This window comes from Tripterygium wilfordii, chromosome 11, assembly GCF_013401445.1.
Source record: "Tripterygium wilfordii isolate XIE 37 chromosome 11, ASM1340144v1, whole genome shotgun sequence".
Taxonomy (NCBI): Eukaryota; Viridiplantae; Streptophyta; class Magnoliopsida; order Celastrales; family Celastraceae; genus Tripterygium; species Tripterygium wilfordii.
In genome coordinates, this window is record NC_052242.1 from 5986178 (window position 1) to 6011319 (window position 25142).

At 36.7% G+C, this 25142-nt stretch overlaps 3 protein-coding genes across 4 annotated transcripts; 2 read left to right on the forward strand and 1 right to left on the reverse strand.

The window, feature by feature from the left end:
* The first annotated feature begins 8130 nt into the window (after nucleotides 1-8130).
* LOC120009411 (ankyrin-3) lies at nucleotides 8131-12854 on the forward strand. The gene is given in 5 exon segments (XM_038860005.1): nucleotides 8131-8610; nucleotides 9662-9937; nucleotides 10426-10563; nucleotides 11128-12493; nucleotides 12496-12854. Coding segments are annotated over 5 exon segments (2253 nt in total). The 5' UTR covers nucleotides 8131-8310; the 3' UTR covers nucleotides 12669-12854.
* Nucleotides 12855-12949: 95 nt separating this feature from the next.
* LOC120009413 (ribosome-recycling factor) lies at nucleotides 12950-16185 on the reverse strand. The gene is made up of 8 exons (XM_038860008.1): nucleotides 15896-16185; nucleotides 15311-15448; nucleotides 15078-15193; nucleotides 14379-14470; nucleotides 14066-14087; nucleotides 13856-13924; nucleotides 13323-13391; nucleotides 12950-13240 (listed from the first exon to the last, which is right to left on the reverse strand). Exons 1-8 carry the CDS (start codon nucleotides 16113-16115, stop codon nucleotides 13160-13162), a joined length of 807 nt encoding a protein of 268 aa, XP_038715936.1. The 5' UTR covers nucleotides 16116-16185; the 3' UTR covers nucleotides 12950-13159.
* Nucleotides 16186-16325: 140 nt separating this feature from the next.
* Nucleotides 16326-20396, forward strand: LOC120009412 (transcription termination factor MTERF5, chloroplastic). 2 transcript variants are annotated; one of them, XM_038860006.1, is made up of 4 exons: nucleotides 16326-16482; nucleotides 17879-17928; nucleotides 18472-18687; nucleotides 18797-20396. In XM_038860006.1, the coding sequence occupies exons 1-4, from the start codon at nucleotides 16406-16408 to the stop codon at nucleotides 19888-19890; spliced, it is 1437 nt and encodes a 478-aa protein (XP_038715934.1). In that variant the 5' UTR covers nucleotides 16326-16405; the 3' UTR covers nucleotides 19891-20396. The 2 variants fall into 2 exon arrangements, with proteins under 2 accessions (XP_038715934.1, XP_038715935.1); XM_038860007.1 differs by lacking the exon at nucleotides 16326-16482 and having other exon boundaries at nucleotides 18472-18676.
* The last annotated feature ends 4746 nt before the right edge of the window (nucleotides 20397-25142 follow it).

Here is a 25142-nt window from a genome sequence, read left to right on the forward strand (position 1 = left end):
GAAGAGAAGGGAAGAGAAATGAAGCAATAATATTTTTTCTTCTTTCATATTTGGATAGATTAAAAAAAAGAAAGGAAAGAAAATTTGTTTGATTTACTAATTTATCCTTATTTTTATCTTAAAATTTTATGTATAATATAAAATATATTTTTATTTTATAAATAACTAAATTAATTATCCCTTCCATCTAAATGACCCCATTTTGAGATGAGAATTTTGACAAAAATTTAATGAAATATCCTTCAATTCTCTTCAAATCCATCCCCTTAATTTTTTCTAAACTATCAAAACAAGAAACTAGAATGATACTCATTTATCATTCTCTTTCCTTACTCCAAATCTCTCAATCCAAACACACTTTGAAAATAAGTGGAATGAATAGTTTTGCATTTAAAAGGCTCACGCGAATTGCACACTTGCAACCACTAAAAAATACAGGTAAATAAATGATAAATGGAAGTTGCTCTAATTCCCATCAACTCTTGTTGGTTTCAATGAATTTGGAGATAATGTTTCAAATCCAATGTTTTAAGTTGTGGGCATCTCACTTGCAACCATTTATGTAAAATCTTCAACCATTTTTCGATTTAATCAAAACCTTGAACACTAGCTATAAAATTGCACCAAAGATTTTCTTGTCGGCATTAAATTCTCCACCATGCACACCTGCTCCGGTGATAGAGTAGGACAAATTATAAGAAATCCACACCTCAATACATTTCAATTATATTGTCCATTTTGGAGTTTCGAATCCCGTGGATACATCAATTATCCTCACGGCTTTATTCCTCCTCCCAAGCTCAGCAAGTGGGCCAAGGCCCAACTCACTTAAGTTTGGGAAAATGCTTAGTTGACATATAAGGGTGGGGTTTGTCCATATAAACCACTTGATTGATTTTGTGCCAACCTATGTGGGAGAATCGAGTCTTTAACCCAAATAGAGTTGATCATAAGAGTTTACCATCTCATGCTGGCTACTTGCTAATGAAGATGAGTTACGTAAAGTGAAGAATTGAAGTTACACTAATAACTTGATAGTTAAAAAGAGAACCCCCTTACATGCATCATGTCCCATTAGAAAACATCTAATTCTACAATCCAAAGAGTAGAGAATGATTGAATTAGGATGCATCTGTATCTAACTATACAATGTCATAAGAACCATAATTTCTTCTTATCAAAACACATATATGGTTGGCATTTGTTGTAGTCAAAGCAAGCATGTCACACTTGGCCTTATCATGTTTGATGCTTAAAGCAATTTTATCACGAAACTTAGAAATAATTATTGCTTGATAATGTTTTTTTTTTTTTTGTTAATTCTATCCATTTTGTCAAATACATGACAATACAGAAAGATAAACATTATACATGCACGGGTACCTCTCTCTTTGATTATTCTTTCCTTATTTTATATGTATAAATGATATATTTCGATCATCATAAAGTAGTTCATTGTATGATGTATTTTCTGTTTTGCAATGGGCTTGACGGTGATTAGATTGCATTAAAATAAAAAATGAATTTTTAAAAAAAGAGAGAGAGAAAGAAGATACTGTTGCATTGCATGTTAGTATTATTATACAAATAAAACTTGAGTGAGATGACGCCCATATTATATATTTATATGTTACAACTATGGATGGGACTATGCTACGTCGAGATCCAGCTGTTATGGTGATATTGATTCTGGTTAGATACTGTACGGTCTGTTGGTTTATCCACTGATCCACATGATCTGTTTACCTCACAGTGTTGTTCTTCAAATTCCATCTCTAAATTTAGTCCCACCAAAGTCATACATGTATTTTAATCATTTCCAAACTTACTATTTTTTTTTATTATATATAAATAGGATTCACTATAACCACTTACAAAACTAAAGAAAATGCTATAATGACACTTTCTATCCTTTCCAAAAATGATGTGGACTTTATGTAAAACTTAAAAAAAATTATTTCTATGAAGAACCTATGTAAGATTTGGTCCACCCGGAGACCCTCTCTTGTTTGATAAACTTTGGGAATATATCTGTTTGCTATGTTCTACGCTGGATAGGAAATAAATTCCGACTGTTGGAGATAGTAGTGTTTGAGTAGATTCTGATATGGGGTTGCATCAAATATGATTTACCACCAAACAAGCTGTGTGCAGTATGAGAACACAAAGTTATTGATTCGAGGTTGCCTTCTAAGAAAAGAACTTAAAATTTAATAAGTGTTAAGTGGAAAAAGCAGGAGATAGAAGACTAACACCGGAATGAAAGAACTTCTATTGAAATAAAATAAGATAAAATAAAAAACAACACATTGCTTAAATGTATCAGGAATTTCATTGATGGAGAATATATCCTGGAATGTATTAAGGCGTGCTTTACAAACTAAAACAGAAATATAGACGCCACGAAAGTCACGGTGGCTTGAAAATGCAAAGGGGTAATTTAAGGAACTAGTTGGCGTGAGTCATACTTATTGTAAAAATAAGTGATCAGTATCATTGACTAAGAAAGCAATAAAGTTTTGTAAACATGGAGTATGTATTTGACGCGTGGTCTTTGTTTGACGATGTAGGGTCCGTGTAAACTTCTCTTCTTTCTCCTTTTATATTCTTCATGGTGATCATAGTAATCTTCATCTCATGTTCCCTTGGCACGATCTTGACATGTGTTGACTTGGTGTACCATGGGGACCGTCTTCTTGCTTGTTGCTTGGTCAATATTCTTCACAACCTCAACTCCTCCCTAATAAAGGGCATCATGGTGAGAGATCCTTGGTTGTGCTCCCTCTACAAGGTGGATGTGAGAATACTGGGAGCGTGTCTATTATTTGACTATCCTAAACTATAGGCCCTGTGCTTATGATTGAGGAAAAATGGCTAAACATCGCCATAATGTTTGCTGAAAATGTGTCTGAGAATTTTTAGGAACGTACAGGCCTCAAACTTCGCTTTCTCCTGAACCTCTCTTAGGCTTATCTAGCTTAAATCTCGCTTTCTGTTTAACAAACTGTTTTAAATTAGAATAAAAATAATTATGACAATGAACCCCTTGTTTATAGCTTCTCGAACAAGGTTCTTCAGACATCCCTAATTTCTAGCAATTGTCTCTTGAATTTCAGCTTAACTAACACCTGATTTACCTGCAAAATGAACAAACATTAATCTAAAATCTCTTCGCCTTTGTCACATGTCCACTAAAGATTGGTTCACCATTGCCAATTGTAAGTCCTTCTCTGCCACATGTCAATAGATGATTGAAGGTCATTTTGGGTACAAAATATCCCATATCAGTTATGAGTATTATTCTTAGTACGGAATTGAAATAAGATAAATACGCCTTGCCCACACTTACCAAGTTGCATACTCAATGAAGAGGATAACTTATTACATACTCTTCCTTTTTTTTTGATAAATTACATAATCTTATTGAATGCAAGAACTATTCAGTAACTCTTTTTTTTTTTCAGTATAACTTTGAAGGTAGGGAATGAAACATCTTTTGACCGAGTCACCCAAGAAGATAAGGTCACCTACTCACTTCTACCATCATTCTTTAAATTCTTTCCAAAGATAAGTGACTTGAAGAAGTTAAAACACATGCTATTTTTACACAATTTAATGTAATTGTGGGGGTCATCCACTCATCCCATGCTCCATTTCTCATATTGATCAAGAGAAAGAAGAGAGTTGCTTAACTTCCTACATTCGTATATCACCAAGAGTCTAATGGTGCGTTTGGTAGAGGGGTAATGGGGTGTAATAGTTACAAGGGTAATTAAATTTTAAGTTTACTTGTGTTTGTTATGTTAGTATAATCTTTACTCTTGTAATAAATTTTAGTAATTGAGCTTATTTTTTATACATAAAGTTTACTGGTGGGGGGACCTGAGTAATAAAAAGTAATAGGCAGTTTTATTCTAACCTATTACCCCCTTAATTAAATCCCAAAAAAACTCCTCACACATGGTAATTGAAAATAAGCTCCAACGAGAAGTATTTCACACTAGAAACTTATATATATATATATATATATATAATATGTGTCTGCCTGTGTGTGTGTGTATATATGCATATGTTCTATATTTTTTAAAATTTGATACATGATAGTCGTAACAATAAAAAAAAAAAAAAACATGATCTTACTTTTCTAGTTTGGTTCATTACAATAATAACAAACAAGGGTAGTGGTATTACACCAGTAACGTATAGTCATAGCAAACAAGAGTAATGAATGCTTAGGTAAATTTTACCCTTTTTTACCAAACAATGGTAACAATTATTCTCCATAATTATTATTATCTTTGTAACATTTACATGGGTAACAAATTATACCCCCAAATTTACCCCCATACCAAACGCACCCTTAGAGTGTGTTTGGATTGAGGGATTTGGGAGAAGGGAAGAGAAGGGAAGGGGAGGGAAGAGAAGGGAAGGAATAATAATTTTCCCTCTTTCATGTTTGGATAGATTAAAAAGGGCAGGAAAGAAAATTAGTTTAATTTACTAATTTATCCTTATTTTTTATGTTAGAGTGTTATGTACAATGGGTAAAATAAGTTTTTAACATATAAACAACTTGATAAGTAATCCATTCCCTCCAAATGACTCCATTTTGACAAAAATTTAGTAAAATCTTCCCTCCAATTCCTTCCAAATCCCTTCCCTTAATTTTTTTCTAAACTATCCAAACAAGAGAATTGGAAGGAAGCTCTCTTTCCCTTCTTTTGGGGAAGAGAAGGGAGGGGAGGGGGAGAGAAGGGAGGGGAAGGGGGACTATATTTCTCTCCCATGTTTGGATAGATAAAAAAAAGAAGGAAAGAAAATTTGTTTAATTTACTAATTTATCCTTATTTTTATGTTAAAATATTATGTACAATGGTAAAATAGATATTTAACTTACAAATGACTTAATTAGTAATTTATTCTCTCCAAATGACTCCATTTTGGAGAGAAAGAATTTTAACAAAAATTTAATGAAATCTTTCTCCCAAATCCCCTCAAATCCCTCCCCTTAATTTTTAATAAACTATCCAAACAAGGGAATTGGAAGGAAACTCTATTTCTCTTCCTTTCTCTTCCTTTCAAATCCCTCAATCCAAATATACTCTAAAGGTCGGCATTATACTACAACCCTGAAATCAAGGAATGTCATACGTTCTATGAAATCACGTTACAAGAAATTAAAGCATTGTGGACAAAGTGTTATAAAAAAAGAATATAAAATGGGCTAAGGAAGAATTTAGAGGGACATCCGTTATCACATGAACTCTCGCTTTCTCATTTCTTATTCTAAATACTCTCTCTCTTTGACTTAAGCATATGAGGTTCTCCATACCCATGGAGGACCTTTTGACACTCTTTTTCTTATGGCTTTGCTTGAATTGAAGAATGTAAGATGATCTAAGCATCAAAAACGAAAAAAGTTCAATATTTGACAACTTCCCATGATCAAATGTATTCTAATCAAGGATACATCACATATATGGAGTGTATCTTGGTGCCCACAGATTAAGTACAATCTTTCATGTGAGAGAGAGCCCTTTGGAGAGTTCTTTTGTCTATTTTCGTTCTTCTTATTAGAGTGCACACAAACTGTATGCTTATGGGGTTGATAATTCCCATGGACAATTGTAACTTCATTGGAGGGGTTTTGACCTATCTTGTGTGCCCTTCAATATAGAATAATATACTAACATCTCCCACTCGCTCATGATGGGCTCATAAACGTCTCTTCTTTCACTATAAGATTCATACTCGCAAATAATCCATTGGACCAGCATACTTCGAAAGCTCATTGCTATACATTTGTTAGCAATATATAGCTGCTCGAATACTTGGACATATATAAAGAGTATATTTAGTATGCAACACCCTATGTCATTTAGTCATATTTATACATTTTCCGATCTCTCAATTATTCTGTTTGTATTCACAAATATGATTGATCAATAAGAATAATTATAATTGGTCGACCTCTGAATACAATAAAATACGGCCAAAAAGGATCTTTCTTCTTTTCTTGAATCTCTTAATCTTTAGTCAATTTTCTTTTCTAGAAATATTTCATTAGATCGAATCTCACATGATCATTGATAACATTCTAAGATAGCAAGCACTGACTAAAATCTTGAGAAACAAATAGAAGTCGTAAGGGTACTTGTTGAGGTAAACTATCCTCAACAGTCTCACATGTTCGAAAAGTTGAGATCAATACTTTCATGACCCTTATTGATCAAATAATGCACACATAATATGAAATACGTGTTACGATATTTTCTCCTTTCCCATGGAGCATATGCCATCAACTGTGAATTGAATACCGTATAGATGATAGTTCATACATACTCAAATGACTAACTTGAGTTCACATATATACTCCTTTAAAATTTCTCAGAACTCGCATCTGGCATCAAAAACATATATAGTGAATTATGGGTTCTTTCACTTTCGGGTACAAATATCGTGTGAGATCATCTTAACTTTTTGTTAAGTTGACAAATATATTTCAAGTTTTGAGTTTTGCATTATCACATAGATAATAAGCTTAAAATTATCTCATCTCCATTCACTACGACGTAATAGATGCGATTATCCATATGAGTGAGCTAATCATTTATTTGTCTGACATACCTTTTTCAAATAGAAATATACATATTATTATTTTTTTTCACGTATATATGTTTAATAAAACTCATTAGGCATAAATGACAAATTTATCATTAACATGTTAACATTTAGGAAAAATAAAATATCAATACATTACATTCTACGTAATTCTATAGATTTAACATGTTAAAGGAAAATATCTCTAGATATAGGTTTCGTCATTGGATCTGCAACTATCTTATGTGTAGATATGTACTGAATGTTCACCTCTTTTCGTGCAACTATATGTTTAGTTTTAATGTGATATTTGAGATTATTTGTGCATGCAATTGTTGCTTGGTAATCACAATTAACCAATATTGGGTCCGCAACATTCTCATTAACTCCCAAATGATCCAAAAACCTTTCAAGTCAAATGGCCTCTTGTATTGTTGTTGAATATGCCACGAACTCAATTTCCATTGTGGATAAGGTTATACATGTCTGTTTATTGCTACTCCAAGAGATATCAATTATAACATTGCTTTAGAGCAAAGATTATTGTATCGCTCTATTTTAAAGTTTTTTTTTTCTCGATGATTGAGATAATTTGTTGTTATCTTATTTTTGTGCTTCACATGTCCTTTTTTTTTTTTTTGTAATTTATCAAATTTAAATTTATACTCTTTCATGCTTTTTTTGAACCAAACAATAAAAAAAAAGTCAAGATTAAACTAACCGATTAGGATTGAGATTGGAGACTACCCTCTTTGCATATAGTGAATTCGATTTTTTCAGAACCGGACATGTAATTATCATGTAATTGTTTTAATCAACACCATTTTAATTTCTTTCTCATAAAGGTTTAGAGTTCGAGACTCCCAAACCCCATCCCCTATATTCAAAAAAAAAAGGATCATTTTAATTTCTTGAACAACCTTTGATTAAAGGTGCATCTCATTTGTGGCCCTGATTTTTTTTTTTTTAACTACAACCCAAACAGGATAAGATAATGTTATACACTTGACACCTATGAGTATTTCATCACAAGTAAAAAGTCAAGTGATAGAAGGAACTTATCAACTGCAAAGGATTGACTCACACAACCGATGTGGAACATTCTGTGGTAGACACTCCGTGGTAGACACAGTGTCAACACACATCACACACACTCGGCACACGAGCTTTTCATTTTTTTTGAAACTACAACCCAAACAGGATAAGACAACACTACACACTTGACACCTTTGAGTATTTCATTACAAGCAAAAAGTCAATGGTAGAATACACCCTGATTTTGAATTCGATCCTTTTAGTGAATGTTAATTGGAGCCCGTATCTCTTTTAGGGTGGGGCCATCAGTGCCGCACATTGTGTGACACTCTAACAAACAATCTCTCACTGGACCCCAACCTCACATCCTTGACATTGAATATTTTATGACAAATTTTAACCACGGTTAATATCCCCAGGTTAAAAGTTAAGCCAAACACAATAAATAAACAATGCAACCTGCAGTAGCTTCCCTCTCTGTGTTTGTTTCTGGCGCTCACTTCTTTCGAGTTTCTTCTCTCTCTCTCTCTCTTTCTCTTTCTTTCCAGAGAAACGAATCTCGAAAGCCAAACAGGTGGAGGATATATACGCATGCTATACTATACCTGAACTGAAGTTGCATTGTAGCGACAGTTTTGGCAGGGCCCGGACTTAACAGTTGCGCCGGTGGAGAAAATGACGGTTTTCTCTGGCAAGCAGGTGGTTCCGGTGGACTGCGAGGCCGAGGTCTCTCAGAGACTTCTAGAAGCTTGCCTTTCCGGCGATCTTACATCGGCAATGGAGTGCGTTGCGGATCCGTTCCTCGACGTGAACTTTGTTGGTGCTGTTTGCTTGAAAACCAGGAAGAGCGAGGTGGTTCTACGGGACGAATCGGCGAGTGTAGTCCGAGTTGAGTATGAAGAGTTCAAAACAGACGTTACTGCTTTGTTTCTCGCCGTTCACGGTGGAAATGTGGCTCTCGTGAAGAAGTTGCTGGTGATGCCAATGAATCTCTTTAGTTATTTTCTTTGTCGAGATTTGAACTGTTTTATTTGCATTGTCACTTTGTTGCGATTTTGAAACATTTTCTGCGGGATTTTGAAGTCTTGAACAGTTTAGATACTTCTCTCTTCTACTGGATTTGTTGATTGAAGTCGAAATCTATTGGACTTTTTTCACGTCCTTGATATTCAACCTGAGTTCGGAGCATTTTATGCTCGATTTGAAGAACTAGACGATGTTTCTTGCTCTGATTCTCTTACACTATTTTTTTGATTGGATTTGTGATTTAAGTCCTTTTCACTCAGATTGTTCATTTTATTGTCTCTTAAGCGTTTCAAACGCGATTTGCTATTTTTGAGTGATTTATGTATCGGAATTTGGTGATTCATACTGAGCTGAATACTTTCTACCTTTTTTTATCTATACTTTTGCAAAATCAGGACAAAATATATTTTGTAAAGCAGTGAGAAATTTTCCTTTCTGCAACACAACTTAATTCATAGCTGCTACAACTCCCAGCAGACAAACTGGATTAGACAAAACCTGAGGTCCTGAGGACAACTATTTCTTTAATCATCCTTCAAAGAGTTGAGCTGTTTTATGATATTGCTATTCTTGTTGCATTTCTCGCTGTCCAAACACAATATTATGGCCACCAGTGCTGGTTAGGGAAATGATCACAGACTTGCTCTGGCCTATTTGATGATTCATTACAGCTCCACACAGACTTATAATCTTGACCAATGGTTAGCCGTCAGGCATAAATTTTAAAATACAGCACACACAATTGATCATCCCTCATCATTAGTTTTTAACGACTTGAATCTATGCTTGAGGTGAATGTTATTGTCTATTGCATCAATCTTGTTCCCTGTTTTGTTACTGAATGGGCATGGTTTTCTGTGTACAATGAAGAGGCTTAGGTACATACTCTGGAGAGAAATGGACAAGAAATGTTGTTGTCTTATGAAATTCTTCATCATAGATCCATCTTGCTAACACTTTGTTTTTTTTTTTTTTTAAATTTTATTTTTAACGATGACAGAGCATTGGAGCTGATGTGAATCATAAGCTTTTTAGGGGCTTTGCAACAACAGCAGCAGTTAGGGAGGGCCAACTAGAGATTTTGGAGATCTTACTGAAAGCTGGGGCATCTCGGCCAGCTTGTGAGGAAGCTCTATTGGAGGCAAGTTGTCATGGGAGAGCAAGGCTGGTTGAACTTCTCATGGGCTCTGATCTGATTCGACCCCATGTTGCTGTGCACACTCTTGTAACAGCATGCTGCAGAGGTTTTAAGGATGTGGTGGACACTCTGGTGAAGGTAAACTACTATTATTGCTAATTTATGAGCGCTTTACATCCTCATTGTTGAGATAAACATGGCATGATTCTTTTGCTTCTATCACTGAATAGTTTTAGCTACTCTGTTGGTATGCTTTGCTCCCAGGTTTTTAACTCCTAGTTCTAGCTTGACCAATATAACTGGGTGTATATTCAACTTGGTTTTCTTTGTGGCCTTTTGGTTCTTCATTTTTCCTCTCTCTTTTACCAGGCGATTATTGTATTAAAACATTATGACAGCATGGAGTATCCTTTCATTTGTTCAACTTGAAAGAGATATCTAAAACTGCTGTACCTTTCCGAAAAATAAGATATATAATCCACACTGTAGTTATATGAAGTGTCTGCTGAATATTTAAATGAATTTATTTGTTTTCTTTCTGTAGGGAGTTGTGTACAAGTCAAAATGGATAATTTTTCATGATGCTCTTTTAACATGCAATCACTATGGTTCTTTCTTAATGGCAGTGTGGAGTTGACACAAACGCTACTGACAGGCCATTGCTTCAATCCACTAAGCCATCTCTGCATGCAAATGTTGATTGTACTGCACTTGTTGCAGCTATTGTCAGTAGACAAGTTTCGGTTGTCCGTATGCTGCTGCAGGTGAATCCTTTATACTTACTGTTTTTTTGAACTTCTATTATCATATGAATCTTGAAAAGAAATAGGACAATGCACAAGACGACTAGAGGAGTGATTTGTCGACAGTATACGTTTCTGAATGATTGCTAATAAGATAAATTTTTTGCTAATGAGATAAGATTTGAAATATAGAAAGCTCTGGTAGTGTAAATTGACTTTCAAAAGTGTAAAGCATAAGAATTTCTGAAAGTGATTATAGATGATTGATTATAGAGAAACTTTGTTTGGCAACATATATAAATTTCATGATGGTAGTGACAACCTAAATTGGTTGGATCTCTACATGTGGATTTCATACCAATGGTAGACATTTCTATGCCTTAAATTGAAATCTTAAAAGACAGCTTTTCTGAGTAGAAAAAACAGAACAATGGTGCTGCAGACAACTCCTGAACAAAGACAATATTTCTATGATTTTTTAATTTTATTTTTTCAAGTAATTATTATTTACATGATGTCTGCCGACACTCTGATTTTGGTCCAATGTTGTCCTACACTCTGATTTTGGTCCAATGTTGTGAACAGGCTGGTGCTAGGACAGATGTTGAAGTTAGACTGGGGGCATGGTCATGGGATACAACTACGGGTGAAGAGTTCCGAGTGGGTGCTGGACTGGCTGAGCCTTATGCCATTACCTGGTGTGCAGTGGAGTATTTTGAAGGAAGTGGGGGTATATTGTGCATGCTCCTCCAGCAACAATCAACGAATGCACCTCACTATGGAAGAACCCTTCTCCACCATGCCATTCTTTGCGGCAATATGGAGGCTGTCAATGTGCTATTGGGTTGTGGTGCCAATGTAGAGTCTCCTGTTAAAACATCCAGCAAGGTTGAATTCCGTCCTATTCACATGGCTGCCCGGCTTGGCTCATCTACGATCCTTTGTTCCCTGCTTGATTCAAGTTGTGATGTTGATTCTAGAACTAGTTCTGGTGAAACAGCTTTGATTGTTTGTGCAAAATACAAACATGAAGAGTGTCTAAGAGTTTTGGCAATGGCTGGGGCTGATTTTGGCTTGGTCAATTTAGCTGGTCAGTGTGCAAGTTCAGTTGCCAGGGCAAACAAGTGGTCTCTTGGTTTTCAACGTGCAGTTCTTGATACAATTAAGGCGGGAAGAATTCCCAAATCCAGCAATGCTTCTGTTTTCTCAACTCTAATGTTTGTTGCTCAAGCTGGTGATGTTGAGGCTTTGAGAGTTCTCATAAAATCGGGAGAACTTAATCTTGATTATCAGGATGATAGTGGCTTCTCACCAGTCATGATTACTGCCTTGAAGGGTCATGTCGAAGCCTTCCGATTACTGTTGTATGCAGGGGCCGATGTCAAGCTACATAACAAATCAGGTGAAACTGCTCTTCATCTCTCTGAACGAAACCAAAATCGTGATCTGTTTGAGAAGGTTTTGCTTGAATATGCCCTCGAAAAGGGGAATCGCATTGCTGGAGGGTTCTATGCATTGCACTGTGCAGCACGTCGTGGTGACTTGGATGCAGTCAAGTTGTTGACAAGCAGAGGTTATGATGTTAATGTTCCTGATGGGGATAGCTACACTCCGCTCATGTTAGCAGCAAAGGAAGGCTATAGGTCTATGTGTGAACTCTTGATCTCGTGTGGGGCTTGTTGCGACTTCAAGAATGCCCGAGGCGAAACTGCCCTCTCACTTGCTAGGAGCCGCTTTGGAAAAGGTGATGTAGAATGCGTGATACTAGATGAGATTGCACGCAAGTTGGTTTTGGGTGGTGCTCATATTGAGAAGCACACCAAAGGAGGAAAGGGAAGTTCGCATGTGAAGGAAATCAAAATGATTGGAGGTGCTGGGGTGCTTCGATGGGGCAAGTCAAGTCGGAGGAACGTGATTTGCTCTGAGGCAGAGTTGGGACCAAGCCCATCCTTCCGAAAAACAGGCTTGGCAAGGGTGACACTGATGAACCTGGCATATTCCGAGTCTTGACTACAAAGAACAAGGAGGTGCATTTTGTCTGTAGAGGTGGGTTTGAAGTAGCTGAACTGTGGGTTAGGGGAATTAAACTTGTCACAAGGGATGCTATTTGTGGTAAGATCAAATAGAGCGAGACATGAACTCGCAAGGTCATGTTTTAGTATGTATATAGTTGGGAGTACTTCGTCTCGAAGTATTTTGATCAGCTTAGTGTCACTGTAAAGGTTTTGATCACCAATAGCGGTAGATGCGCCATATGTAGTTACAGAGGCACTCGCCGATCCTTGTTCCATTTTCAGTTTTGATTTCTCTTGCGCTGAACTTGTGCATCCTTTCTTTAAGCTACTCATACCTGGATGAGGGTAGGTTCTTTTCCAACGAAACGCACTAAGTTCAGGCTACATGATAATGTATGAAAATGCCTTTTTCCATAAAATCTGCTGCCTTTTTCAAGGAGCATAGTATATAGCCTCGCTTGAACACCAAATCAATAGCTAATATTAGCCAAAATCTACAGAGAAGTTGTACAAAACATTATCTCATAAATTATCAGCAGTCAATCTTCCGAGTTGTGTAGATCAATTCCAAATGATACCAGGACACAACAACAAACTGCCACTCAGCCTTGAGTGATTTCCCTTTCCTTCGATTTACCCATATCCTCCACTGACTTAATAAACTTTTTTGTCAAGTCATCAACCTAGAAGAGGATTGAACGTCACAATTCGTACACAAAAGAACATAAGTTTCAGGAGAACTCGTTAAGCTGCAGATAGACTTACTTCTTTCTCCAATCTCTTGGCCTCATCCTTAGGAAATATCGAGCCTGCCTTTTTTATTGTATCAAGTGCCTGAATAGCAAAATCATGGATAAGCTTTAAAATACAAGATCTAAGAATATACGAATGTACTTGGACAAACAAACACAAGTTTGATGTGTAGGTTATCAAAAAAAATAGTGTCAGTGGTCAGCTCTATTATGAGCTAACAAGAATGCTGCAAAACAGAGAAATAAATAGTGGTCTTTCAGTCTAGCAGAAAAAAATCCAGTAAAGCTTTGAACTAAAGAACTGACACGAGTGTAGAGATTCTCACAGTCAAATTCCAGATGTTTTGCTTTTACAAGAAAATGATGCAAGTTATCTGGCATTAGTGAACACTGAACACGAATCTCGTGAGATTCACGGTGGAGGATCCATCATGACTACCATGAGTTTTGTAGCACTCAATTTTCATTTTTGTTGTAAAATCAAAATTTTGAATATTATTCCATCAATATAACAGATGAATAGACGTAAGCATTTTACAACTATACCTTCTGGCGAGCCCTTCTTATGCTCTGCTTGACGTCTTCACAAGACTTGGTAACCACCTTGCAAATAGCCTGGTGCAACATGTTGCAAGACAGAATATAGTTGGCCGTTATACAGCAGATATGAAAAGGTTAAAATTTGGGGAGGGAAGTTTTTTTGGGGGGGGGGGGGTGGGGGGGGGGGGGGGTGGAGGTAATCATTCATGGACTTACCTGCATATGCTCTTTCGTTAATCTGTTGGATGCAAAGCATGGAAAGCTCAGTCAATAAGATACAAAGATGATAAAATCAGACAAAATCCCAAAACAGTCATGCACAGGGATCCCGAAACCTTAGCAGAGATTATACTTACATTATATTGTCAAAAAGAGATATCCTCCATTAAAAAAAACAGTCAAAAAGAATTTGAATTAACAAAATTGTCCATTTGCATCTTATGTCTAAGAATATCCACCACAACAAGATGGGGACTTAATCCTGAGAAGCAAATGGAAAATAACGTGTTCAAAGGTAGCAAGTGCTTACGGAGGAATAGATGCAATCAACCGTTGCCCGTCCACCTTAGGATTTAAACCTAATGGAGATGATGTGATGGCCTTCTCTATCTCTTTCAGGGTCTACAAAACCAGTTTGACATATTTCATTATGGAAAGGGTTAGTGGGATGGAGTTGTTTTGAAATTGTTAAGATGCTACTATAAAATAAACTCAATGCCCGCTATTGGAAAAGTTAACAACAAAGAAAAATCACCAAAGATAATTTTCACAAATAATATTTCAAAAAATGGTGACATGATGCTACAAAATTTCCTCCATTCTTTTATGATCATAGTAGACAAAAATCCTGCTCAGTGAGTTTATCCAACTAAATACATAAATCCTAGCAAAGAAAGGTTTCCAAAATTAGAACACAAAGGGCAGTTTACAATTTCATATGTATGCGACAAAAGAGTGTTTTGAATGGGAGGAAACTCCCGAAGAAATTCTAAAGCAGAAACTGGGGGACACTTTTTGCCTTTGGTCCAGTGAAATGTTGAATGTAAGTGATGATGAAGTGTGTAATGTATTAGACTTTATCATTCCTCGATGTTTCATCTTGTTATTTGGGAACCCCGTTGGTGATCTTAATAAAATTTCTTTTACCATTCAAAAACAAATAAATAAGCACGTAATAGTAAGGTAAGGAAGTAATAAAAGTATGAGTCTAGAGAGTACAGTTCATTACATTGGGATCGTAAGGATTTATAGATAATGTTTTAGGATCCATGACTGAGACTACAGCTAACCGATTCAACTGCATCTTTAGACCACCAGTTTCCACAATAATATGATCAAGCATACCTGCAAGACGATTACAAAGTGAGCATGTCAGTGGCGCAAACCACAATACAATAATAATCTTATTTAAATTGAGGTTGCCCCGATTGTTTTTTATAAAGGTTGCTCACAATAATATACCTGCAGAAGCCCTTCCAGTACGCAATTTGGTTAATTCACGCGATAAAGCTTCTACTGCTGCCTCCATTTGTGACACAGCCGTGGCCTTTATGTTAGGCCCAAAATCATGTGGCGCAGTTTGGTCAGCTAACAAGTCATCTACGAAATCGGAAAACAAACAATGAGTAAAATGAATAACCACGCAACATATTAGCAGATCTTTGTCATCAAGGCATAAGTGTCAACAGAAAACAACTCTCCTCTTCACAATAAAACCAAGTGGAAAGAAAATTGAGTAGTGCACATTAACCCTCCAAGTCATGAAAACCAAAAAAAAAAAAACAATGATAGATGCGAAGATCCAACCATCCAATTCAATTTGGAAAAAGGAATTTCCATACAAAAAACTAATCAATTGAAGCATAGTACAAGTTACAACTACATGAACTAAAACCCATTACAAAAAAAGAACAAAAAAAACCAGAGACCAAAACCACGCAACTAGTCGCGCACAAAACCTGAATCACCACAAACAGCCTCATTTCTAGATAATATACACAAGAAAACAAATCCAAATAACCAGTATATACAGAGAAAAAGAAATACTTGATTTGTTGAGGTTTGATTTTTTAGCGAATCCGCGATGAGGAAATCCGATGAAATCAAGTGTAGGAAGAATAGAAGCTTCTGTCTTATGGGAATCAGAGATGCGTGGAGTGCGATAACAGAGAATGTGAGAGAGATTGCGAGATTGAAACGAAGAGGCTCGAACAAGGAGAAATGCGTTTCGGTTTAAGAATAACGCACGTCTCAAGTATAGAGCCATGGCTGTCTGGATCTTTCAATTTTCATGGCCTACTTACTGATACATATTTGATATTTCTCTTCTAGGGTTTTGCAGGGGTTTTCGCTTAACTAATTACTTTGTTTTTTTAATTTTTTTGTTCCTTAACGATGTCGTTTTCTTGCTTCATTGTCTTATTAAAAACGGTGTCGTGTTGGCTCTCCTCCAGGTTATCTGGCTGAGCCCCATTTTACACGTGACTGTGAAAGGATACCGCCATTTCCAACCAAGCAAAAAATTCTCTGAAAACCAGAAAGCGAAATTGAAAAGCAATGATGAGATCCTACAGTGCCATCAGTTCGTCGCAGCTCACATATTTCTCAAGCGGAGGAGTTTTGCCCTTCTCACGGTACTAACTACTTCTTCTTCACTTTCATCTCCGTTTCTTCTTCTTCTTTTTTTGTAAAGTACTCTGAACTGTAAGGCCAAATAAGCTTGAGCTGGAATTAGGGATTCAAGATTGAATCTTGAGGTGTAATTAAGCCGACCTTTAGATGGAAGAAGAAAAGTATGATTTACAGGATTTTGTATTTCATTAAGATGATCAATGTGAATCTGAGTAGGTGATGCCATAATCATTTTGATTGAAGAAATGAGAAGGTGATAGATAAACCATTAATGTTACCAATAGACCATTAATGGTGCCAAATAACAAGGTTCAGTTTGTATGCTTGCATTATTTTCGGAGGCAACCTGTGACTTGACAAAAATTTGTATTTACCAAAACTGGAAATTCATTGGATTTGTTGTACATCTTCAAATGGGGTTTATTCTGATGCAGCAAGAATGCACCTTATTTTCGATGTTGAACACTGTCTAGGATACAAATGGTGGGTAGTTGATTAAAACAACAAAAGAAATAGTGAAAAAAGGAGCTTGTGGCCTAGTGCTAGCCAACTCCTTATACTTGTTGCACAAGGTGCAAGGCTCAATCCCCCCTTTCCCACCAAGTATTATGAATAGATTCCTATTACATGTCCAAGAAAAAAAAGAGGAAAAAGAGGAAATGATAAATAGTGCGATGAAGAGGGAGAGGGATAAATTGTTTGTTCTCGGATGAACTTTAACGATGGTCGTCTTAGAAAACTGTCTTTAATTTCTGTGGAAATTCGCTTTTGTTAAGTTTGTCGAATTATCAATTGTCTTTTTCCATAGCATCTTGGCGATTTTCCTCTATGACTCGACTCTTAGGATAACTTCATTTTGACTTCATTCTTAGATATTCTCGTTCTTAGATTTGTTTTTATCTCTCCTTTTTTTGTTAGATTGAAAACTGAACTAAGGGACAGGGATGCCTGTCCAACCAAAACTTGAATTTCAATTCGCTTAAGTATGTATGTTTTCTGAATCTTATAAGCATGACCGTTGCTCACACCTTCAACCAGGGCATTTGTATTTCGTTGTAGAAGAACTGAGCACACTAACCAGGACATCTATGTTTCGTAGTAGAAGAACCGAGCACACTAACCCAGGCATCTGTATTTCGTAGTAGAAGAACTGAGCACACTAAATACAGATGCATGAGATGTCAAATTCTAAATATCCTTTGACAACAGGAATTTTATGTCTGAATTTGAGATGCCAAATTAGGTGATGAAACAATGTAGTTTGGATGTTATCCAAGTTACATCGCCATACAATGATATGGCATCTATAATTTGAACCTTGTATTTTAGGCATCTAGTTTTATGCTTTTTGTTCTTGTTAAGTTTATAGTATAACTTTTTTTATCTTCTTATACACAGGAATCGAATTTCATTTGCAAAGAAAGTAGTCTTTTGCCATACAAAATGTGGTAAGCAATTTATTTAACAGTCCTCTATTCAGTGGTGTCTAGCATAATTGTTTAATGATGTGTCCTAGGGTGCATCAATATTCATATTATTTCTGAAGGATGTCATACGTATCGTGCATATAAATTTTTTTGCAGTAAAGAACTTGTTTTTAGGAATTATAAATATCTCTAATACAATATACATATGGATGTTTTATAGGCTGGAATAGATTTTTGTTCATTATCTTGGAAAGACATCGCTTCTAAGAATGGAGAGAAGTAACATAAAGGTTGGGAATTCTTGAGTTTTCGAAGGTCGTAGGTAGTAGGAATTGTAAGTGCGACATAGTTTTTATGGTATCATTGTTACATTCATAGTAATCGCCAAAAAATCTGCCTTTGCTGTGTAAGTATTGCATGAAATCTTTCGGTATTGTAAGTTAGCAACTATGGTTTCTAGAGTAGTATTTCCAATTTCCTTCTGGAAGATAAAATGTTGAGGCACATGTACATTTCCCCTTATTCTCCGTCAATATTACCCACTGTGTTCTGATGATATAACAGCTGATTCGGGAATAGACGGTTCTTTAAGCTCAAGAGTGTTGCCGCCATCCTTGTTAGCAGCAGAAAAAGAAGAAGCCAAGGCTATTTTAACCTTGTTCTTGAAGAAACAAGGTTTGAGCAATGCAGTTTCCTCGAGAACCATCAACAAGTCAGACCTTTTTATTGACCATCTTGTCTCAAGGCTGCATTATATTCATAAAACTCGGTATCTAGTAGGTTCGGTTGCAAAATTTCACCTTTTTTTCCCCCTGTGTTGCCCCTACTTTGGAGTGTAATTTTTACTAAAGTTTGTGCTGTTGCTTATGAAATCTACTTCACATTGCAGGTAGAGAGCTTACAACTCTTGAGATAAGGGACTCTCTTATCCCCTACCTTGAATCACTTCTAAAAGAGCATGGAAACGTTCTGATGGATGTGGTTGAAAACTTTTCAGAGTCCCCTGTTAAAGAAAAATCACCTTCACCTGTTTCTTCACCTCCTTCAACCCTCAACTCCAAGAAACTGAAAGCTGTTTCTCGGGTTAGTAAGTTAGGCACAGTTGGAGAGTTCCCTCCTCTTGTTCTATACCTTATAGAGCTTGGCATGGATCTAGAGCAAATCAAAGGAATTACACGAAGATTTCCTGCTTTTGCCTATTACAGCTTAGAGAGGAAGATAAAACCAACTGTTGAGTTCTTTCTTGATCTTGGGATACCTAAATCAGACATCTCCACTGTCCTCATTAAAAGGCCTCAATTATGTGGTATCAGTCTCTCAGAAAACCTTATACCCATGATGGCATTTTTAGAAAACTTGGGTGTAGAGAAGGGTCAATGGGCAAAGGTAATATACCGTTTTCCTGCACTGCTCACTTACAGCAGGCAGAAGGTTAAGGCAACAGTAGATTTCCTCTCTGAGATGGGTCTCTCACCGGAGAGCATAGGCAAGGTTTTAACACGCTTCCCAAACATTATAAGTTATAGTGTGGAGGAGAAGTTACGGCCCACAGCTGAGTATTTCCTTTCACTGGGAGCTGATGTGGCGGTTCTGCTTTACCGATGTCCGCAGACATTTGGTCTTAGTATTGAGGCCAATTTAAAGCCTGTGACACAGTTTTTCTTGGAGAAGGGATATAGCACATTGGAAGTAGCAACCATGGCTTCAAGATATGCAGCTCTCTATACTTTCAGCTTGGCGGGAAATTTGGTACCAAAATGGGAGTTCTTTCTGACCATGGAATATACAAAACCAGAACTAGTTAAATTCCCTCAATATTTTGGTTACAGTTTGGAAGAGAGGATTAAGCCAAGGTATGCGCGTGTAAAAGACTGTGGTGTTAAATTACACTTGAACCAGGTTTTAGTAGTGTCGGAAGCTGATTTTGATACGCTTGTCAAAAAGAAAATGAAGAAAAGGCTTTCTAAGGAAGGCTCCAAATGATCGTCATGCTCTGCCAATGCCCAAACAAAGATAGGCATGTCTCTGGTGATCCTCAATTGAGAATCGGAATGTGCAATGCTTGTAAATCTTTTGACAGTTTAGGTGTCATCGTAAGAGAGGATCGGTAATACTATTTTCTGGTCAGATGCAAAGTTGATGACTTTCCTATGCATTGGGCGATGCACATTGTTTAAAGAAATATGAAGCACAGCCAGAGATGCTACTGCATTGCTGAATTTGTCCTTGCTGCTCTTTGATGGAGCTTTAGTCGCGTCATTTGCCAAGGAGGGTATTCCATTCCTAAGGTCCGTACATATTTCACTGGTCAAAGGTTTTTGATCATCTGCGTTGATCTTCCACAGTTTCTCTGTAGTATTGTAATTTGTGATTTCACTCAACTCCTTTGTAAACATTGCATTTGATGATGGAATAAAAAATTCCGTACTTTGTAAGGTACAAGCAAGGATTTAATCTCGAGATATAATCTAATCGATTATTCAGTATAACCTGTTTGATTTAGAGAAGGATTCATAACTTGGTAATGGAGATTGTCTGCATCAAGCATTGGGCTTTTTGGTCTAATCTAACGATTCCAGTATCATATTGAAGAAAATTCCGTATTTTGTTGGTTTTTTTTTTTTTTCTTTCTTTCTTTTGAAGTATGAATACTGCAACAATAAGTGTTATTACGTTGATATCATACCCTTACTCCGATTTAAACCCCGCTTGGTAAGCCATTTTGGCAACCATATATGCTGGTAATTAGCAAATATGGCTTGTGCCAACCAAACAACCATTTTAGGGCTGCAATATCGAGGTAGTTCTGAAACAATAATATTATCAAATGGAAATGGTACTCGAGAGGACAATTTTGAGACCATTTCAGTTTTCTTCCCAAATATACCCTTTGTTAATAAAATCCCATAACTACCCCATGATTTCTCCTTCCTCTTTCATGGTTGCACAACCCTCATAGTTACTGCTCTGAGCCTCACTACCTCTGCAACCGCCTGGGCCGCAACGGCCACCGTTGCAGCCACAACTGTTATCGCGTGGCCAAAATGTCGCCCAAAAAAAACCCATGTCGAGGAGGAGAGTATAGCACTAATGTGTGTGAGAGAATGCCCATGTCTCAGTCTCGCATAGCAACAAAATCATTGAATCGTTCAAGTTTTCGATCTAGGAAATGGTTGCTTTGATTGACACTCATACAATTGTTGAATCGACTTGGAAGTGCTTGTGGAGACTATCCCATAAACCCAACCTTATCGTCTTCAGACTTGAACGACATCACTGATGATGTTTTTTTGTTTATTAATTTTAGAAGTATTTATTCATATTTTTCATTTTTGTTTGTAAATGAAATTCATATAATTTATTCATTCACTAAAAAATATGTAAATATGTAGGATTTTTTTTAATTTTAATATCAAACTGTTAAGTTTTATTATTTTTATTTTAAAAAATAATTGTTATTTATTTTTGTATTTATTTGCATATGTTACCACTAAAATACATAATACCCCTGCTCATAATTTTTCATAGAATATATGTTATCAGCAAAAGTAGAACCAAACACTACTAATCATTCAGACAGCATATCTGCTATTATTATTGTGCAGCATATCCTGTACCACCATATCTGCTAGTATATACGTTACTGACAAAATTTTCTACCAAACGAATCCTTAGTATTCGGCGGGTATGTATGCACCCCTATTGTAACATTCCAAAAATTTGACCCTAGTATTAACCAAGTGAGTTAAAATCTTACCCTAGTAAAAATAGTATAGTCGTGAAGCCTAAACAAGTCTAATACTTTTTCATTTAAATAAAGATCATCATTGGGTAGGACTTGCATAAAATCGTTAATAGCAAATAATACATATATACATACACGTATACATATGGGTAGACATGCACTTGTGCATGACCGTACTTACTATGCATGGTATTTAGGAGATAATGTGTTAAGTTATTAACTATATGTGATAGAGTTTAAATAATGATAGTATATGGCATATAAGAATTTCATAGGTTGAGTATGATAGATTATGGGTCATTATTAGAATAAAAAAAGACAATATAGGTCTTTATGGTTTGGATAAAGACAAGATTTTTATTAAGCTATCAAATTGCGCGTTTGCGCAAGAAGAGCTAGAATATTTGGGACACATGATGTCAAGAGAACGAGTTGAGGTGGATCAAAGGAAGATTGATGTCATGCAATCATGGTCATAGTCGAAAAGTATCTCAACACTCAGAGAAGTACGGTCTCATCACCAAACCTCTCGTAGAGATTCTAAAAATGTTGAAGTTCAGTTGGACCACGGCTAGTATCATGGCCTTTCATAATCACAAGGAAGCAATGACGAAAACTCTAGTTTTTGCCATCCCTTATTGTAAAGAAATCTTTGAGGTCCGTACTAATACAATTGACGAAGGAATTGGGGCGGTTCTTACCCAAAAGGGGCGGCCCATAGCATATCTAAGTAAGGCCTTAGGGCCTATGAATCAAGGTTGGTCAGTATATTCCAAAGAGATGCCTGTACTGAGTGAAGCAGTTAGAGGTCAGACCATATTTGATTGGGCGAAAGTTTAAGATGTTCACTAATCAACAACCCTTCAAACATCTTCTAGATTAGTGTATTGTCACTCTCGAGCAGCAAAAATTCATCGCAAAATTGATGGGGTTTGAGTTAAAGATCCATTATCGCCCAGGGAAGAAAAATGTAGCAGCTGACACACTCTCAAGGAGGTTCGACAATCTGATTTTTACAGCTATTACTGGCCCAGCTTTGTTAGTATGGGAAGAGATAAACACTCATTGGCCAGCTTGTAGTTATATTGTAAACCTCAAACAAAAAATTGTGACTCACCTGAGAGTATGGAAGGTTACAGCTTATAAGGCAAATACGTCCGACATAAAGGACATGTGATTGTGCCACTGGATCATGATCACAGATAGTGAATTTTACACCACTTTCATGATTCGGTGGTTGGCTAGCATTCAGGCATTTATCGGACATGGATGAGGTTAAGTAAAATTTTTCAATGGGTTGGTTCGAGATGGGATGTCTAAAAGTAGGTTACCTCATATGATACTTGCCAACGCATCAAAAGTGATTTATTGCAAGATCGGTAGCTCAACTTTGTATTCTAATGTGATCAAGTTGCACGGAAATCCTTGTTCAATAATTACAAACAGGGATTGTATTTTTACTAGTAATTTTTGGAAAGAAATTTTCAGGCTTGAAAGGTCAAAGCTATCCATGAGTTTCACTTACCATCCACAAATCGAGGTAACCAACCAAACACTTGAACAGTATTTATGTGCATTTGTGTACCAAAATCCTCGGAAGTTGGAAGATTTCCTCGCTTGGGAGGAATATTGGCATAATAAAACCTTCCATACTTCCACTAAGTGAACTCTATTTGAATACTTGTAGGGGCGCCATTTGCTGTATTTGGTACACTACCGTGAAAGCCAATCTTTGAATGCGGAGGTGGATAAAGAATTGTTACATAGGGGTGGACTCCTTAATGAGTTGAAGGGTAACTTAGAGCAAGCTAACAATTGGTCTAAGGCATACTATGATGAGGGCCGTAGACAATATCATTTAAGGGCAGAGGATTAGGTGTTCCTCAAAATATAGCTTTATCAGTAGAAATTGGTTACTCAATAGGCCTTGTTATGCTTGGAAGTCGATTTTATAGGCCTTTCAAAGTGTTGTAATGCATCGGTGACATAGTCTACTAGTTTGAGTTACCGGCCACTGCCCATATTCACCCAATTTTCCATGTTTCACAACTGAAGCGGTGCCTAAGGGATTCCTCTACGATGGAGACACAACTACAAGTCTTTGGCAATGATAGGGAGGTCATCCTCCAACCAACATGGGATCTTGAATATCGATAAATGAAGAAAGATAACCGAGTAAGGTGGGAGGTCTTAATTCAGTGGAATTCGTTACCATCGGAATAATAAACTTGGGAAGATTTATCATTAATGAAACTCCAGTTTCCTAATTTAGTCCTTGAGGAAAAGGAAAAACTCAAAGGGGGAAGGAACGATGAAAACCAAGGGCGTATGCTTAAGAATGCATATAATCGAGCCAGACGTCTATGTATCAGAGAGGCTAGCGAAGCTCCACGTCACGCAGGTGAAATCACCGAATACAATGAGATGTGTGAAAGCTTGGTTAAGATTTATGAGAAGAATAATTTGACCATTAATGAAGAAATATTATTGGAGAAATTAATGGAGTTAATTACGTCAACAGAAGTTGCTAGAAGATCTCATGGAGATGTCGTGAAGTCGGCACTACAGCACACGGAGGTAGTCATACAGAAAGTCAACAATCTACTTGAGGTAGGAGCTATAAGAGAGGTGCAATATCATGAATGGCTTTCCAAAACTATGGTGGTCCGTAAGAAAAACAAAAAATGAAGGGTTTGCATGGATTATATAAATTTGAACAAGGCGTGTCCGAAGGACCTTTTCCTTCTACCGAAGATTGATCAATTAGTGAATGCAACTTTAAGGCAGGTTAGGATGAGTTTCCTTGATGCTTATAGGGGTACCACTACTCTCCTAATCTAGAAAAGACTCCAAATGGAATATACTACTACCGGGTTATGCCATTTGGAGTTAAGAATGTGGGGGCAACCTACTAGAGAATGGTTACGAAGTTGTTTGGATCACTTATAGGAAGGACCATGGAAGTCTACATTGACGACATGGTGGTGAAGAGTAGGGAGGCAATGGTCCACTTGATGCACCTCAATACTACTAAGTGCGCGTTCGGTGTTGGCATCAATAACTTCCTTAATCATGTAGTTACCCATCGAGGAATTGAAGCATACCAAGAGTAGATAAGGGTTATCTAGATACTGGAGAGGTCTACCAAGGTGAAGTAAATACAAAAACTTACTAGCATTGTAGCTACACTCAACTGGTTTATAAGTCGGTCATCGGATCGATTCTTACCATTCTTTCGTTTGCTTAAATCATGAAAGGCTTTCCAGTGGGATAAGGATTGTGATAAGTCTTTGCTAGACATGAAGAATTATCTCCAAAAGATGCAATTGTTGTCCACACCCAAGAATAGAGATATACTACAGCTGTACTTAGCAGTGGCATAGTATTCTGCAAGTACAATTGTTTAAGGGGAGGAAGGAAGGGTACAATACCCGATCTATTATGTGAGCAAGACCATGTTGGATGTAGAGACAAGATATTCACCTTTAGA

Excerpts from the sequence above, each read along its gene's own strand:
- LOC120009413 (XM_038860008.1), bottom strand. The coding sequence starts at position 16,115 with ATGGCTCTATACTTGAGACGTGCGTTATTCTTAAACCGAAACGCATTT. Across the intron at positions 13,392-13,855 it reads TAAGAAGGGCTCGCCAGAAG|GCACTTGATACAATAAAAAA; the intron begins GTATAGTTGTAA and ends TTTGCTATTCAG. Across the intron at positions 13,241-13,322 it reads CCAAGAGATTGGAGAAAGAA|GTTGATGACTTGACAAAAAA; the intron begins GTAAGTCTATCT and ends ATCCTCTTCTAG.
- LOC120009412 (XM_038860006.1), top strand. The coding sequence starts at position 16,406 with ATGATGAGATCCTACAGTGCCATCAGTTCGTCGCAGCTCACATATTTC. Across the intron at positions 17,929-18,471 it reads CTTTTGCCATACAAAATGTG|CTGATTCGGGAATAGACGGT; the intron begins GTAAGCAATTTA and ends ATGATATAACAG. Across the intron at positions 18,688-18,796 it reads TAAAACTCGGTATCTAGTAG|GTAGAGAGCTTACAACTCTT; the intron begins GTTCGGTTGCAA and ends TTCACATTGCAG.